General features: G+C 33.2%; 1 protein-coding gene across 2 annotated transcripts in view; it reads left to right on the top strand.

The window, feature by feature from the left end:
• kibra (WW and C2 domain containing protein kibra) overlaps positions 1-18,269 on the top strand; it is a 131,994-nt gene that overhangs the window by 93,255 nt on the left and 20,470 nt on the right. For both annotated transcript variants that reach the window (XM_072520371.1, XM_072520370.1), the window contains 4 exons: positions 5,825-5,933; positions 8,748-8,907; positions 12,477-14,027; positions 14,922-15,114. In XM_072520371.1, coding sequence (XP_072376472.1) covers positions 5,825-5,933; positions 8,748-8,907; positions 12,477-14,027; positions 14,922-15,114 — 2,013 coding nt within the window. The remainder of the gene's footprint in view (positions 1-5,824; positions 5,934-8,747; positions 8,908-12,476; positions 14,028-14,921; positions 15,115-18,269) is intronic.

Genomic DNA, 18,269 nt, shown 5'->3' with positions numbered 1-18,269 from the left:
TCTTGGTATACGACTAATGACAATTTTCAATATGGTATTCCTTGTTCATATTCAGCGATTGTCCTCTAAATCTCAGGGGTGATGTGTGATGTTTTGAATACGAAAAAGGTTCACAGCTTGACCTTTCAATAACTTTTCAACCAGACGATCAAACACTCTTATTAGTTCCTAATTTATAAACCATTACATACAAATTAATCTGAGTTTCATCAATATATTGGAATTTAAATGAAAGGTGGTTCGTCATGGTAACTAGATCATATAGCAATTTATCGTATTTGATAACATTTTTAACAAAGCCCTACGTCACATACGTTAGATAAGAAATAAAAATATCTATTACCACATTAAATTTCTATAAGAAATGTTTTTTCAAACTCAAGTTTTAAAATGAAATGGAAATGGAATTTTTAGGTGTTTTGATCTGTTTTATTATTTTTAATATCATTGCCAACGATTAATGTATTTTCTTAATATTTCGTTCTATTGGAAAGTCTAAAGATATTTTTGTTGCCAATGGTATTTGCGAAAATTATTAATCGTTTTTATAGAAATTTCTTCTAATAGAAAATTCTAGTCTATTTTTTTTAATTCAGACTCTTTCGTATGTAGATAAAAACATAAATGAAGAAAAAAAACGTTCTAGACGTCATATTAGTTGTAGTACGTGATTATACACTAACAGAATTGTCAATTAACTGAATTTTAAAGCTTTTTGTGAATTTAAATGGGTTCAACTGTGCTAAGATTTGTGCAAATATTCGATACACCATTTGGCAGTTGCTGATTGTAATGAGAATACAGAATTTAAAATTGCGCAAAAGAAAACCGAAAAACGATATTTCAAAAATTTCAAAACCAACAACTGAATTAATATTATATCGAAGCTCAGAAGGTTTATACAATTCTTATAAGAAAAAGGTTTATCACAAAAGATATCAGATTGTCCTATTATTTTATGACGAGGTACTGATTGAACTTAATGGTATAGTAAGATTTGATTTTTTTTATATAATTATCGATTAGACTCTTAAATTACTTTGCTGAACAGACTTTGTCCCGAGTATCAAAACGACAAATCTACGATACCCCGAGTTCCTGAAGTTCTGTTACATAAAAATCCTACTCTAGCAATTACTAGGAGATCGAAAAGAAGGTATTACAATACATGGTCAAGTTTTTAACAAGATGCGATTCCAAAATATAATCTTGAAAATATCCAAATACTCCTTCAATCATTAAACGATGTGTGCAGCAACTCAGGTCAAAAATGAACCTTAAAAAGCTAATTATCATAATCACAAAAAAAGAACATCTTGCAGTAGACAATACCCTTAGAAAGGGTAAGTAAATATAAATATTTGGGCAGCTGGATCACCGAAACGCTACACCAATTACCGGAAATTAAAAGCACGCATAACAAGATCAGCATTCATGAAGGTGGAGGAATTTTTCTGTAGTAAATATATAAATTTACGGATTAGAATAAGAATTTTAAGACGCTATAGTTTCTCAGCTCATTCGGAAATCTCGATTCAGCTACTTAAAAAGCTTTTGAACACTTTTGACGTTTGTTATGAATAATCGTATCTTTGCGGTAAGCGTTATATTGATTTCCATATATTTCCTAATAAATTAAATGCCTTTTGCTTTGTGTTATTTTCCTATTTATATATACTGCACAGTATAAGTTAGGGATATTGCCATTATACCTTATAAAGAGAATCAGACCAAAAAACCAATCTAGGTATTGACAAAGCACAAATAGATTTTTTTTTAAATTACTTGACACCGATCGGGCCCATCTTTCGCAAATATAGTAACTACATAAAAACTCACATTATTCAATGTGTTTTAAATGTTTTTATTGTTTGTTTTCGATACTCACGAGATGGTACGCCTTTTGTATTGACTACCCCCAGATATTCCAGTTGAAAAATAGTGCCCAGTAATTGTTGGATTTTCAGCCTAGTTTCCAGGGGTAATAATCTATAAACAACTTAATTTAAATTAATTAATACTTTACTTTATTTATTTTTATTTAATTTTAAAAAACAAAAAACTAGTGTTAATTTTTGATGTAGATACGTGACTTCATTGATTTATACAGTTGTATAATTGTTGTGTTATTGTTTTTTATTTAATTTGTAGCTATGTCCCTAACTTATGCCTCGCAGTTTATATTTACTATTACCTCCTGTTCAACTGCGAGTCAAACATTGATTTGTGCGGTTTAGAGGTCAGAGTTCGATCAAGGGTGACCCCCGGAATTTTAGTGTTGGGTTGGGGGTTGAATACAACTCCCTCATATTCAACGTGTATTTTTTGGTTAGCTTCTCTGTATTTGTTTTTGTCGGGTTCGATCGGAGCTCACATTTTTTAAAATACTTGCTTACTGTTTTCAAACCCTCTTCAATAACTTATTGGCATCTATTTAAATTTTTACTTTGAGTTCCAAGAGCATGTGAACTTTCGTGATGTTGTAGGTGGAACGTCTAGAGGTGTAGATGTTAAAGAACAGAGGCGAAAAGCTTGAACCCTGGAGGAGGCCGTTTTGTAGGTTTCTTGTGAACGCACTTGCTTTCCCATTCACAAGTACTTGGAAAAGGCGGTCACTCATCATTTCATTTACCAGTTTAATAAAACAGTCTTGAGTAGATTATTTTTTCCTACTCACCTCTAACAGCCTTACGTAAATTATTTTTTTCGAAAATTTTGTAACATATACGACACAGGGCGATTGATCTATAGCTTTCCGGTTGTGTCAAATACTTTCATCGTTTTGCTATGTTAATGATCTTAATTTTTTTAAAGTTTGGGGAACTTCTGTTTGAGTAAAACATCATTGTAAAACTTGAGAAGCGATCTTTTCACCTTGGGGGCCTAGCTTCTTTAGAAATTTGGGCTAGATTTGGTTGATCCCTGCTGCTTTTCTGCAGTTTATGGCTTTTTTGTGTACTTTTTGAGTGTACTTTTTTTATGTATCTACTAGAAATGATCTCTGGGCGGGGAGTGTTGTTTTGGATTTTTACACATACGAGGTATGTGTTTTTTGGCTACGCTTATGATCAACTTAGCGAATCTATCATATATGGCACTATCAGACCAACACCAACAGCTTAGCTTCCAGTCTTGTCCAACATTGACCCACCAAAACCAAGACGTCTCGCGTCACTAAGAGCACAATATGGCAGATGTCAAAACAACCCAATGGTACCAATAAATGCCGAAAATAAAGACCGACTAGACCGATAAACAAATGACCGACAAGCAAGATTAAAATCCAGAAGACTACCGGTAAGAACTGCAAGCCAAAGAACAAATTTCACAGTTGAGCAGCATTGGAACGCCAAGTGGAGCAAACATAGTTGCAAATCCTACTACAAGATTGAAGGGATTTAATCTTCCTTGCAGACAATGTTGAACATAGACGAATAATTGCTGATCTGCAGGTCACTGGAAGTAGTAGGAGAGGAAGACCAAAAAAGACCTGGGGGGAGACGCTTAGACAGAACATGTCGGTGAAGGGTATTAATATTGATATGACCCAAGATAGACATCTAGGCAGAAATGTAATTAGGGAAGCCGACCCCGCATGGGGATAAAGGCAAAGAGAATGATGATGATACAGACAATGTTGCAACCTAAACATAAACAGAACTGGTCAATCAATATGCAACATAACGCTAAACCAATGGGAAGCAAGAGACCATCCTCAGTGTGATAAATGCGGGACTGCCGAACAAACCATCCACCACATAGTCTTAGAATGTCGTCACACCTATTTCGGTTATACATTAGAACATATTCACGCACTATCTCCTGAAGCAGAAGAGTGGCTCCGAGAAATCAGTGTTATAATACGAATTACTTCTTGTTCTATTCTGCGCATTTTATCCCAGTCTCCTACCCCTCTATTACTTTATCTTTGATGTTTGGTCCATTTTCTTATATTGTTTTCGTTGCAGGACTAATTTTGCAATTTTTTAATTTTCCGTAATAATGTCCTAATCAACCCACCCTTCGTGACTTTAAAAACATTGTTTTGTTAATGTCGTCCTGCCAAGAGACATTACTTAATAATAACAATTTTGGTTCCAATTACGCAGAAATTTCGAGGTCATTTTCACACAAAGGAAATGGGATTAATAGTATAAAAAAACTACCGTCCAATATGTCTATTAGAACTATTGTCAATGATAACCATCAAATAAATTAGATAATTACCATCTGTTGTTGCGTGTCTATGAAACACTTGACAGACAACTCGTACAGGCAGAGAAAATGTGCCGAACACTATCCTATCCTTTATATAGTAATATATCATCATATAGTAATATATAAACTAGGCATTTTTGCATAGTTGAGTACTAATTTGCTTACTTACAAATATGCGAAAAAAAAACCTTTGAGATGTAAGCGTATTTAAAAGTTTTAAGAAAATGTGCTGTAAAAGTATAATTAAGTAATCATGCTTGGAAAAAATACGGCATCTTGCGGCTCCTAATCCAAAGAAAAGTAGAATGTGGAAGGAAGACGAATATCTTGGATAAAACACCTAGGAGAATGGTATAGTTGCAGCTCAAAACAACTCTTTAGAGCAGTTAGAGTGATCATGATAATTGCCAACCTCCGCACCGCAAATGTCAGAAAGATTAACCGCGAAGGCATCTGATGTTTTATGTGGGCGTGAATAAGGGTATATATAGTTGTTCCCGTTATAACATTGGATTTCTTCGTCTCAAATCGTTCTATGGGTTTAGACGTTTGAGTTGTTCGTCTTATTTTCTTATTATTTATTAGATGTTGCATTCCTTTATGTCTTTATTTTTTAATGCTTGCTTCAGTCTCCGTTCTGTTTATTTTGTTAATCAAGATCACTATCAAGCAACGTTTTTACTCTTATTGTCGCATTATTTTTATTTGCCCTTATTTTTATTAATTTAATTAAAGATATTACTAATTTTAAACATTAATTATAACTTTCACTGTCAGCTAATGGCAATTAACTGAGAATTTGTCCGCAAATAACCTCAACCAGTGGAGTACCCGGACGAACAAAAGTTGCGATAAAAACATTAATTCTTAGTTAAGACACAATATAAAATTTTCCAACTGAATTCATTTCCTACATTCGATCAGCTGTTTAAAATTACGCTATCAGGACTAGACAGTTTTTAGCAATTGAAATTGTATTTAAATATTTAAATTATGTACACAGCCATAGTTCATGACAAAAACTATTTTCTTGTTTTCTTTAATACACTACAATTTTGTGTTAATATTTTTTCTCGTTTCGATATTGTGTAATATATAGACCTGGTATGTTTTAGTAGGTATATCATGTAGGAGATCTCTGTAGTAGAGTTTGTGGATTTTCTAAGTGACTATGACCTTGAAAATACCTGCGCGCCGGCTCGTCCAAAATTATTAAAATTTGTACGGTCGAATAGTAAATTTGTCCTTTGCACATCCATGACTCAAAGCCGTTTAGAAAATCCAGTACCTCTATCATTTCCATGGTAACATCAAAAATATCGATATATTTTCGGAATATATATCCAAAGTCCCAGTTGACCCAGACTTAATAAAATGAGCACATTTCGTAAAATTATGTGTGTAGGTTATTTAAAGTTCAGCACTGTTTTTCTTGTAGACAGGAGACCTTCGATACAGCAGTTCAAATTACTGCTTATCCTCCACCGCTGCTTTAAAGATGCGAAGGGGAGTTGGAGTTTAGAAATATATAAACTTTTTTAGAAATATATTGTTTAAATTCATTAATTTGCCAATGAATATATCTAACAAGTTTCTTTTGTTTCAGGCCAAAAAAGATATATATCAAGTCAAATCTCAGAGACTTCTCTTAGCTCAGGATGAATATAATCACCTCAACAACGCCTTAACAAATCTTAACACTTCCAGGACTAGTTGTAAGTATCCATTTACTTGATGTTATCTTTTTTTTTTCTACTTATCTGTAGATATTAAATTCTATTCATTTCTATGAATACATACGAAAATGAAGTCTTTATATGGAAGTTTTTGAATAGAATTGAAATATAATTAAATAAATATGGAATGAAATATAAATTTTAAATATTACAATATTTCTTCTTTCCGTTTCCTTTGGATGGTTGCCAATCCAAATCCAAACCATCTCCTCAGGTCTTTCAGTCACGAATTCTGAGGTTTTCCTGCTGATCTTTTGCTTTTTACTTTACCTTTCAATTTGATTTTGAGTAATTCATATCTTTCACCTCTCAACATATAACCCGAGTATTGCATTTTTCTTTTTTTTATTAAACTTAATAATTCTCTTTGTTTACTCATGCGCAGAAGTACCTCACCGTTGGTAACTTCTTATACCCATGAAATTCTTAGTATACTCACAGTGTATTATACAGTCTTACAATGCTTGATGAAGTATAAAATTTATTCCTAGTTGGACTGGATGACAATATAAAACATTGTACTGATTGTCTCATTGGAGAATAATATCTAGCTCTTACTGCTATGTCTTAAGTAATTTTGTGTATATAATCCACCCATTTAATTATTTTTTTTTTATCTCCTCATTTGTTAATATTCAAGAATAAAAACAGAAAAGAAAAAAAAAGAAACGTAGCAAGTGAAAAAAGGTGTGCAGAGATGCAACAAAACATTGTTGGAACAACAAATTCAGTGTCATGACATAACTTGTTCCAACTAAAGTCGATCAAGTTGGTCCATAAAAATAGAGAGTACATATTGGTCAAATCAATGAACAAGATTGCAAATATACTATACCAACTGCGTATTGAAATATGTTCTCAATTTATGGAACAAACCATAGTGGCAGAAGAAAACCATGAAGAAGACCCGGTAGAAATAACTTCGACTGAAGTTAAAAAAGTAAAGAAATTAAAACACTAGAGAATCGAGAAATTATTCAAACAAGTCACCAGAGCAGAGATAAAAACAAGAAAGGCACGTTTCATAAATGCGACAGTTACAGAACTATTTCTCTTATCTCACATGCTACAAATCATCAATGAGAGACTTAAAATTTTCCTTTTAAAGGAGTATGTCTCTTTGTAGGAAAGAATAGCTGGCCAGATGTGCCAAAGGTAGAAGTATGAGACATATGGTCGAGAAATCAAGGAAATTCCTGTTATCGTGAATGGAATATCCTCATATCCTGAAAATCTGCTTTATAATCTCAAGATATTCGACAAGGTCAAATGGCATCACTGATGCCGAATACTAAAAGAAGACACAAGATGAATTGACCAGATATCAGATTTTTGCGAAAGACCAATGCACGAATTAATATAAATGACCAGAGACAAAAATATATGGAGATGAACAATACACAACTATCACTAGACTCTTAAATAACTAAAAATTCTCTTTGTTTACTCATGCGCAGAAGTACCTCACTGTTGGTAACTTTTTGTACCCATGAAATTCTTAGTATACTGACAGTATATTATACACAATACTTGATAAAGTGTAAAATTTATTCATATTTGGACTGGATGACAATTTAAAACGTTCTACTGATTGTCTCATTGGATTAATATAAATGACCAGAGACAGAAATATACGGAGATGAACAATACACAACTATCACTAGACTCCCTTCTGGGGTCAAGCCTAAAGAAAGCTACATAAAATGTTTTTAGACAGGACTAAACGAAGAAGATCTACCGATCAAAGAAGATCTACCTACCAAATGGACAGCTTGTATTACATCCATATAAGGAAGGCAATTAAAAATAATGCTACGAAAACTATCGACGAACGAGTCTTTTATTTGTGGATTATATGGAAAAATCGTAGAGGCAAATCCCATCCCATTTATAATTAGAACAACTCATCATCAATCCACCAATGAACAAGCAGAATTGTTTATAAAGAGGAAGGAGAAGAAGAATAAACCGAGTAAGATATAAATAGTAGATAAGACAAATACATGAAAAGAAGTATACTCATCTACAGTTCTGAAAACTGCATAACGAATGAGAAAAACAGATGAAATAAGAGCATTAAACTGCAAATTTCCAAATTGTAGTCACAAGACATTACAGAATAAATAACGCAGAGATTAACTAACGTATGAGAATATACTCCGATATAACCGCTTATATAGAATAAAAAGATTAGCCTGGTACGGATATATCGGAAGAGCAGATTCAGGTTGCTACATAAAGAAAATTACACTAGGCAGTTCGATAGGAACAAAAAACAGAGGAAGATCTTGAAGATCGTTTAGAGATGAAATGAAAAGAAGAAACCTGCAAGACGGAGATTGATGGGGTAGAAAAAGATAGGTGGAAATCAGTCTGCGTCCATATTTTTGGCTCTATTCTATATATTTTCACTAATTTTCTAAAATCATTAATATAATTAAATAAAAAATTTAATTGATTATTCTGGCTTTTTTCTCTAGATCTTTTTAGCGTGTTTATATGTATGGGGATTAATTATTGTCTATCTAGCTTTATACTTTATTTCAATGTTCTGGTTATGACTCTAGCTTCACATTTAGGTAATCATTTTTCAGGAATGTCAGGTAATCAAATCTTTGAGAGCCAACATTTACGATGGTCAGAGAATAATTTTTATACCTTATCCGTTAACACCGATCTACCTAAATTATTATTTGTCAATTTGTCAACCTAACGCCACATCTAAAGTATTTTGGGATTTTTGTGAAAGATATATTAACACTATGAGAATTATTAACCTGCTTTATTTTTTAGTGTGTTCGTCGAGCAGTAGCGTTAGCACGAAGTACGATCCTGACCTTTTAAAATCCGATGTAGCTTTAGCGAAAAACAGGGTGTCCAGATTAAAATCGGAATTAGAACAAATTAGGAATGAAATGACGTATACACAGAGAGGTGTAGAAACATTAACGAAGTAAGTTTGATTTCTTAGTGTAAGTTTGATCCTTAGTAAGATTGATCTTAGTATGATGCCTCGAGACTGAAATATATGCAACAAAAAAGTAACGATATTTTACAAATACAGTAAAATTTTTTTTATAAAAATATGCAGATATATGCAAAAAAATTGCATTTTGCATATGTCTCTAGTGATACTGTAGGTTAAGGTAGGTTAGGTTAACATCCTGATAGGGCATAACATATAATGCAAGATAGACTGATCGTTGTAATACCAGCCCGTTACCCTAGTGCGACAGAGAAAACTGACGCAAAGCAGTCCCTGTATCTCTTTCTAATTTTCCAGGTTTATCGACCACGTGACCTAAATGACCAATGAGAAGTTCACGTGGTCGATAAACTCAACACATTAGACAGAGATGCAGGGACTACTTTGCACTTTGCCTCAGTTCTCTCTGTCGCACAGGGGGAACGCGACTGTATTTCAGCAGTCAGTCCATCTTGTATTATGTGATACAGCATCACATACGTGGACATTCTTTGTTTTAATTGTGGTGCTCTATTAATGTAGTATATATGAACAAATTTGCTTTTGTCAATCATCCATAATTGAAGTATTAATTTATCTTTTAATCATGTACTATTTACTATTGCTTACATCAGCCACATTATTCAGGACATTTCATTCTGCTTGATTCTGAAGCATCTGCTAAAATCACCTGCTAATATCCTTCAGATATTAATAATATAGCGAAATATTTATTCTAAATTTAGCAAGTGATTCAGGTTTTTTTAATGAGCATATCTGATGCAAACAGGTGGTTACAATATAAGAGTTTAATATAACAATTAAGAATTATTTCATAATTTTATACAAAGAATACTTTTATAACGTTTGGTTATGTTTATTATTTAATTATTTTATTTGGTTGAGTATATTATGTTACATACTAATTTTATACTTATCTGCAGACATCTGTGAATTTTCGAATGTCATGTTCATATGTTAATCAAATAAATACCAATAAATAAAAAATAATAAAAACTAGTAGCTGCACTCAGTAATTAAGTCGGTACAATATTTGGTTAATTTTAACTGATGTTTTAATATGAAAAGTCTTGTCTTTCTCTCTTTTTATTAACTGCCGTGCATTCAGAATTGGCATAGTGCTGCTTTATGAGTCTCCACTTGTTTCTACCCTTTGTTTCAGTTACCAATTTGTTTCGCAGTTTTTTTTTAGGTCATCACACCACTTTGTGGTCTTCTTCTGTTCCTTTTTCCTATATATGGTCATCATTTAATAACTTTTGTACTCTTATCTGTTATCCCATCGTACTGCAAACTCCTACTTTAGTTGTGTGACTGTTTCTGTTGTCTCTTTAATTTTGATTTGTTTTTTATCCAGTATATACATATCCAAAATCGCTCGTTTCATTTTTCTCTGTGCCACTTGGAAGTTTTGATGTTATTTCCTTGTTAGTCTCAAAATTTGGGCTCCATGTGTGAGTATAGGGAGAATGCATTCATTAAAAATCCGAGATGGCCGATATATAGTTTTTTCAATATATGAGGTAATCTAGCAAAAACAGTCCGTCCAGTCTTCTACCTAGTTTAATAGGATGTAAAACTAGCTTTAAATATCATGATGATATGGCATTAAGCTAGAATTATTGATTGTAATGAAATTCCATTTTTAACTAACTAATGTAAAATCTGAGGGTGGTGTTCTTACCCTAGGAATATCAAATTCTGATTGTGTTGTGTGTGTTTTTTTTGTGTAATGTTTATGTGTGTAATGTGGTTGTGTAACTTAGGTTTCTGTTTGTGTACTGTGTGTTGCATATGTATTGTGTATAAATTGTAGGTGATATTTCCCCTACTTCCTATTACTCAGCTACTGTTGGTATATTCTTGGTTTTGACTTCTTCTTTTACCATCGGCAACCAAAGCCTGCTACATTCTGCTGATGGGTTAGCTACACATTTTGCTTCGTTAAGTAGGATGAGAGCTGCTTCTTTGACTTTTCTCTTGCTCACGTCTGTTTCTTTCGTGACTTGTGATGCATCTTTCCAATGTACTCTGTGCGCGTTCTATGTTCGTTTATCCTGACACTTAGTGGTCTTGCGGTTTCTCCCAGCAGAAATTGTTGCATTCACAGGGTATTTTATAGATGCAGTTTTTTATCTTTCTTGTGTGTTGGGATTTCATTACAATTAATAATTGTAGTTTAATCCCATATAAACATAATTTTTAAATTATATCTATTTATTTTGTTTTATATATTTTATTCATCTATAACTATTACTGCGATCTTTTCTGACCCTACGTTCAAGACTTTTCTTTGGTATTGAGCTCTATTGGCTTTTTCTATCTTTACTGTACTCCTATTGAGTGCTCCATAAAATTCTTCCGTTAGTTTTAAAATATTATTTATGCAGTTCTGAAAGTGTTTACCTTGCGCCAAGTTTAAAATTAAATATTATTTTACATGTGATTAAACCACTATTGGAAATCGTTTTTGAAAATTCGAAAATTTTTTGAAAACAATTTACAAATTGGAGATCGAAACGTCAAAGCAAATATAAAATGTAACTCTCATTAATTGTGGTTTAATCCCAGATAAAATAATATTTCTCTATGTCGTGTTTTGTTTCTCTATTCTGACTTTTAGATCAATAATTTCGTATTTTCTCATATAATTCAAAAATCAAAATTCAATATCAGCAATAATTTGGTCCTTCGATATTTTCTCATATTCGATTTAATTTTTTCTACCAGATGTTCATGATGAGTTTGCAGGTCCATTCTTATTAGTATTTTTGCTGTTTTCTTTACTTCTCTATATTGTAATTTATGTTTTCTTTGTTTAAACTGGCCCTTTCTCTTTTCTATCCATTATTTGTATCTTTGTGGGTTGGGTTTTGGCTTTTATCGGACGGTCTTATTTTCTTTGATGCTTCGACTAACACTTTTGCTAGCTTTGTGGCAAGTTAGATCTTGATTATTATATGTAGGATCTGTAGAAGTTTTTCTTTCAATGTCCTTTGATATTCATCTTTTTTGGTTGTTTAATATTATATATCTTCTGTATTTTATTTTTTTTTTGTTTATTTTAAACATATTTTTTTTTCTTTCTTGTTGATCCATATTCTCGGTCGAACTAGCGAGTCCTCCTTCTATGTTCGGTGATTTATGAGTGTAACATATCTGATTGTTCTGTAAGTCCTTTGTGGACTTATAAAATTTGGTATTATTATATTATACATATTGTAGTTTTAGATATAAAAATTCTAATGTGTGATTGCCTAGTAGCTTATTTTGAGGCTTAAGTAATTGATATAAATCACTCAAGACAATTTTAAGTTCAAATACTAAAGCGTTTTTAATTCTATGATAACTTTAAACTTAAATGTATGTACAAAAATGTCTAAAAAACGTATTTTTTGCTAGTTGATCTCTTGATAGTGATTTAACTAAATATTTAGAATTCATTAGTCGGTTTTATCTTAAATAACGCCCAACAAATAGTTTTATTTAAAATATGTTCTGTATTTTTTTATTAATTTATATATACATTTTTTCAGTGTGGAGCAAAAGCTTAGTATGCAACAGGGAGCCTGCTACAACATATCAGAAGCACAAGCTATCATGGTCGAACTTAGGAATATTCAAAAATCCCTGTCTTCAGGAGAAAAGGAAAAGGCAGATCTTATGCAGTCCCTAGCCAAACTCAAAGATGATCTTACTAGGCTCCAGCTTTCGGAAAGTTCACCCGACATATCTACTCTCAGTTTACCTCAAGAGAAGCTCAGCACAGCTTCACAAACTGATCTGTCATGTGAATTGGTTCCGATTGGTACTAGATTGGCCGAAATGGCCAAAATGAGGCTAGAATATGACGAAGCTAGGAAACGTGTACAGCATATTCAACAAAAGTTGGCAGATCTCGAAGAAAAAGTACAACCGGGACAGTTAGAATCTGATAAAGATAGACTTTTACTATTCCAAGAAAAAGAACAGCTTTTACGTGAGTTAAGAAGTATAACCCCGCGTATGAGGTCAAAAGAGGAAATGAGTGATATACAATTAGAATGTAAGAGATTAGAAGATGATTTAAACAAAGCTTTAGAAATTTCCAATCGAGCCATAGCTGATCGATTAAGGTTACATGAAGAAAAACAACTTCTACTTCAACAATTGAAAGATGGTTTAAGGCAAATGACGCATTTAGAATCCCAGTTAAAAACCCTATCAGCCAGTACACTGTCTGTTAGTAGTAGTTCTAGTCTAGGTTCTTTATCCACAACTAGTAGCAAAGGATCTTTAAGTTCAGGATTAAGTTTTACAGACATTTATGGCGGTCCCCAGTGTATGAGTTCCAATAATATGGAAAAACCCATCGATATGGCAGATTTACATAAACGAGTTGAAAGGCTATTAAACAGCGATAGTACAAACCTTATTCCTTCGCCTAGTAGATCACAACCTTCTTTATCTCCTAGAAGTTCGCTTAGTTCAGTTTCACCCCCAGTATCTCCAATGTACGAGAATCTCCCTAGTATAGTGCCTCCCCCCACTTACGATCAAGTGAAGAGGGATAGGAAACTACAACTAGATGAACGATTAGTGGAACTAAGACTCTCTAACCCTTCAATCGCGAGTGCTGGAAACATGGAATATCATCAAAGAAGCTCTTTTCCCAGTTTATCTCCTCTAACAGATCTCTTGGAAGCTCAAGCTAGCAATATGTCGCAAGGCTCCGGTTTAGGAAGGCCGAGCCGATATTCCTACGAAAGCTCAGGAGATCCACCTCTATCCCCCATCTCTGAAACCTCACCTGCAATAGATCACGACGAGATGCTTCAAGGAGCCGCTTTATCTAGGACGTCGTCCTCGGGAACGAACACTAGGTCGGTATCGGCTGCCGTTAGTGACGAATCTGTCGCGGGTGATTCAGGAGTGTTCGAGGCTTCCAACAGGAAGAGGGCGTCGCTGGGTTTCGTCTCTGACGTGGACGTTGAAACCGCACAAGTACAAATTAAACTTAAATATAGTACGACTGAAAGTATGCTCAATGTTACGATAGAGAAAGCAAGGAATTTGAGTGCCCTTTTGATTCCGAATAATTCAGAAGTGTAAGTATCAATTTTATTTCTTAAAATACACATAAACAGTTGACGCATATATGGTGGAGGGATTTAGCGGAATTATTAGTCTCAATATTACTTAACCGGTAAACATCACAACTGTCTTTTTTTGGAAATATCTCTAACTTTCAGATTCACATTTCTCTAATTCACTTTATAGAGAGCAATACATTATATGTATATATATATATATATATATATATATATATATATATATATATATATATATATATATATATTATGTTTTTCCCTACAAGTCTGTTCTTCATTCTCACTATGGAATTTGTCAGCCTGATCTCTCTCCAATGGCGCTACCGTCCAAATCGGGCCCTCTTATCCACCTTTAACATCTCTTTAGCATCAGTACTCACTTCGTCTAACCACCTCTTCCTTGGTCTTCTCATTGGCCACACTCCACCATAGTTCTACTAGGTGTTCTGCTATTATCGATTTCTATAAGGTGACCTGTCCAGCACAGTGTTTGTATTTTTGCTTATATTCAATTCTTTATAATATTGATATAACTCATGGTTGGTCTTATTCTTCACACACCATTGTTGCTAATGGGACCCAGTATACGTATATCTTTCTTTCAAAGGTGCTGAACATTCAAACGTAAGGCAAGCGTATTATGTTTCAATGATCTCTCGTGTTTTATTATTCGTTTTAAATAATTTTTATATTTTTCAAATGTATTCTTTCAGGATTTCTCTCTAACTTTGTTTATAAACCTTGCTAAACTTTTCATGGTTTTTATTTTGTTACTTTTTGTGTTTAATTATTAGTTGTCTAACAAATATTGTATTTTCTCTCAAAAATCGTTTGCATTTGACTACTTTTAGATATACATCAAACCACATTTAAAAGTAATTCTAATTTCAGGTATGTAAAAACTGCCTTGTTGCCTGCGGCATCGTCACATCCTTCAGTATTTTGTACAAAATATGTGAAGGATCTGAAGAAGGCAACATTTGCTGATGCCTTTAATATACCAGTACCTGCAAATAAATTATTTACAAAAACTCTACAAGTCAACGTGTGGAATAAAATGTTGGATCAACAAGATAAGTGTGTGGTGAGTATCTCAGTTTGTAGTAATATTTTAAATATTCTTATACCTGTTATTAGTGTTGTGAGCATGCTCTAAACAAAAGCACTTTGCTTTGCTGTAGAAATGTATAGAACCCTCGATATACTAAAATACAGAGGACATTCATTCTACCAGATGATCTCTTCCTCATATTGCCTCTAGTCTCCTCTTAGATACATATCTCCACCACCTTAATTGTATCGCTCTCAAATATTCCTTTACATCCTGGTTTTAAAATGCCTTAAAGAATACCCCTGTTGTCTCTTAAGGAGTTTTCTTTTTGTGTGCACAAGCCCCACCAGTTTTTTGAACTCTTCTAAACTGTATAATCCTAACTATAGCCCTCCCCTCGCATCTAATCTTCTATTACTTTTAATTATTTATGAGAAATCTTTCCTCACCGCTCCGTAGATTCGTCGGAGTAATCTTCTTTAAAAAATCTGCCGTTGTCATGCCCCAAATTTCAGCAGCGAAAGTGATAACTAGTCTTATCAAAGTCTTGTAAAACTTAATTTTAGTTTTTCTGAACAGTAATAAGGCAGGAGCAGTCTTTACATTAGCAAGGTACGGCCTGTTTCCCGCCATGGTTCATTTTAAGATCTATTGACTTTATTTACTTTTTTAAGTCACTCTGCGATCCTATATATATATATATATATATATATATATATATATATATATATATATATATATATGTGTGTGTGTGTAAAACGAGTGACTCCTTCGAAGTTAAATTTTCCAAACGTAACATCCTGAGAGTTTTTCCTATCTTGATCAGCAGATAATAATAAGGAAAGTATAAAATTTGGAAATCAAATTATCTGGTCCTGGAAGAACATATAAGGGTAAAGAGTACCTATAATGTGAAGAAGATAAACAAAGAAACACCTAAGTTTGTAAAAAAAACTTAATGAAGTAAAAACATACTGATATATTTTTAAAATAATGAAAATATCAAAAAGGATTACAATTTTCAAAACGTATTCGATCCTATCAGACCATCATCAGTGAAACCTGAAAGTAAGTAATCCCACTTTAATATAATGAACAAATGAGGTACAATTTTGACTTTTAACCTAAAAACAGGTGGCATGATTACCTACTTGAGCATTTACAAAATGTACAAAACGGTATAAAAACCTTATACCCTTAAGTTGTCAATATTGTAAAAATTAAAATTAAAACTACATAATTTAAATAGCGTCTTGTTAGGCCTGATTGCGCCGATCTTCCTGCTTTTCTGTGCAGGCAGACAAAAAGTAAAAAAGTACCGTAGAAAATCAAACACGTGTTACAATATAATCTCAAGGCCAACATATAAACTCGATTACTAAATGAACATTAAAATTCCAAACTAAACAATGGATTCAATGAAATATATATATTATCTGCCAACGAACTTAAGAGTAGATAAAAAACTAATAAAAAATAAAAAGAAATATCGATAGCCTGCTATTGCCACTTGTTAATTTATTTGTTAAAACTAACTGTTTAGTATTACTTTTGCTGCTCTAATAGTTTCTCCATTTTTGAGGGTTATTTATCTTGGACTTTTTTTATCGTATGGTCTTATTTGTAATACCTCTTGGTTTTGTTCTTTTACCTCTCGATTGAGCACATGGGCATCAAGGTTTGTCCAATCCCTTATGTTTTTCAGCCGAGAGTATTTTTTTTCGATGCCCGTTTTCCTTCTATCTTCCCTTCCATAATAACCTTTAAGAACTGGTACTTGGAATTTCGAAATATATGACCCAGATAAGCAGTTTTTCTTCTTTTTATTATTGGCAGCAACCCACATTTCAAAGGCCTCCAATCGGTTCATCACATTGGCCTTTATGGTCCAGGTTTCTACACCAGATAGCAGTATGGAGTAAATGTAACATTTTACAAAGCGATATCGAAGCGTTAAGTTGAGGCTGCTGTTGTTTAGCAAGGTTTTCATATTAGTAAATGCTGTTCTGGCTTGCTCAATCAAGAGGTAAGGTTATTTGTCCAACGGAAAGGACAAATCTCTTGATAATTGATAAGACAAATATAACAGAAAGTCAACTATACGTCAACCAAACTTCTACCGGATGAAGGCCTTCTTCAAGAGCCACAACCTCTCTCTTGGTATAAAAGTAAGAACGCTGCGATGCTACGTCTTCTCTGTCATTTTTTATGGTGTTTACTCCTGGACCTTGAGCGAAGGTATGTGCAGAAGATTTGAAACATTTAATATCCCGTGGACTGACGGATTCACAAATGAAAAGGCCCTCAGAAGAATGAAGAAAAACCGAGAGCCTGACCACCAACAAATCTCGAAAGCGACAGTACTTCGGACACATGCAAATTAATACATATATGCCCTCCTACGAGCTATCTTGCAAGGAAAAATATTTGTAAAGCGAAGTCAAGGATGAAGAAGAACATCCTGGTTACAGAACTTCAGAACTTGGTTTAATACAACACCTGTGGAGCTTTTCCTGCAAAATTTATACATTGGTTAGATTCACCAATCACATAAACACGGGGCTGTTGTATTCTTTGACTTTTCCCACTATCTGGCGAATTATGAAAATGCACCCTGCTGCGGATCTCTTCTTTATTCGAAATTCTTATTTTTCTTCACCTATTGAAATTATTTTCCTTATTTTTTTCAGCTATTATTTTTGAAAAAAAAATTGGATATTGTTTCCAGTGTGATACTCAATAGTTAGCTGGATTTTTTCGGTACAAGTTGTTTTCACTCTCGAGGTACTTCGTTTTCCTGAATTATTTCATTTAAAAATTTTTATTTCCTTTGATAGGCGTGGATCTCCATATTTTATTTGTTCATTTGTAATTGTATTTTCTCGTGGCACTTTTTGATTTTTCAATTGTCGTATTACGCTTTTAACTTCATTTTCTGTTGTCTATTTTCATTTATCCTTATTGCAACATATTCTTCTGAAACGTGGACTATCTAGAAAGCTGACGCAAACAAAATCAACGTCTTTGAGACGTGGGTATACAAGAGGATACTAAGAATTCTATGGACAGCACATCGTACAAAAGAGTCTGTACTTCAAGAATTAAACAATACCAGATTCATTACAAAAATAAACAGAAATGTCCGAGTTAATTTGGTCATATTACTAAAAGGAAAGAGGACATGGAAA

Source organism: Diabrotica undecimpunctata, chromosome 1 (assembly GCF_040954645.1).
Source record: "Diabrotica undecimpunctata isolate CICGRU chromosome 1, icDiaUnde3, whole genome shotgun sequence".
NCBI classification, from domain to species: domain Eukaryota; kingdom Metazoa; phylum Arthropoda; class Insecta; order Coleoptera; family Chrysomelidae; genus Diabrotica; species Diabrotica undecimpunctata.
This window is presented reverse-complemented; position numbering and strand designations above follow the sequence as displayed.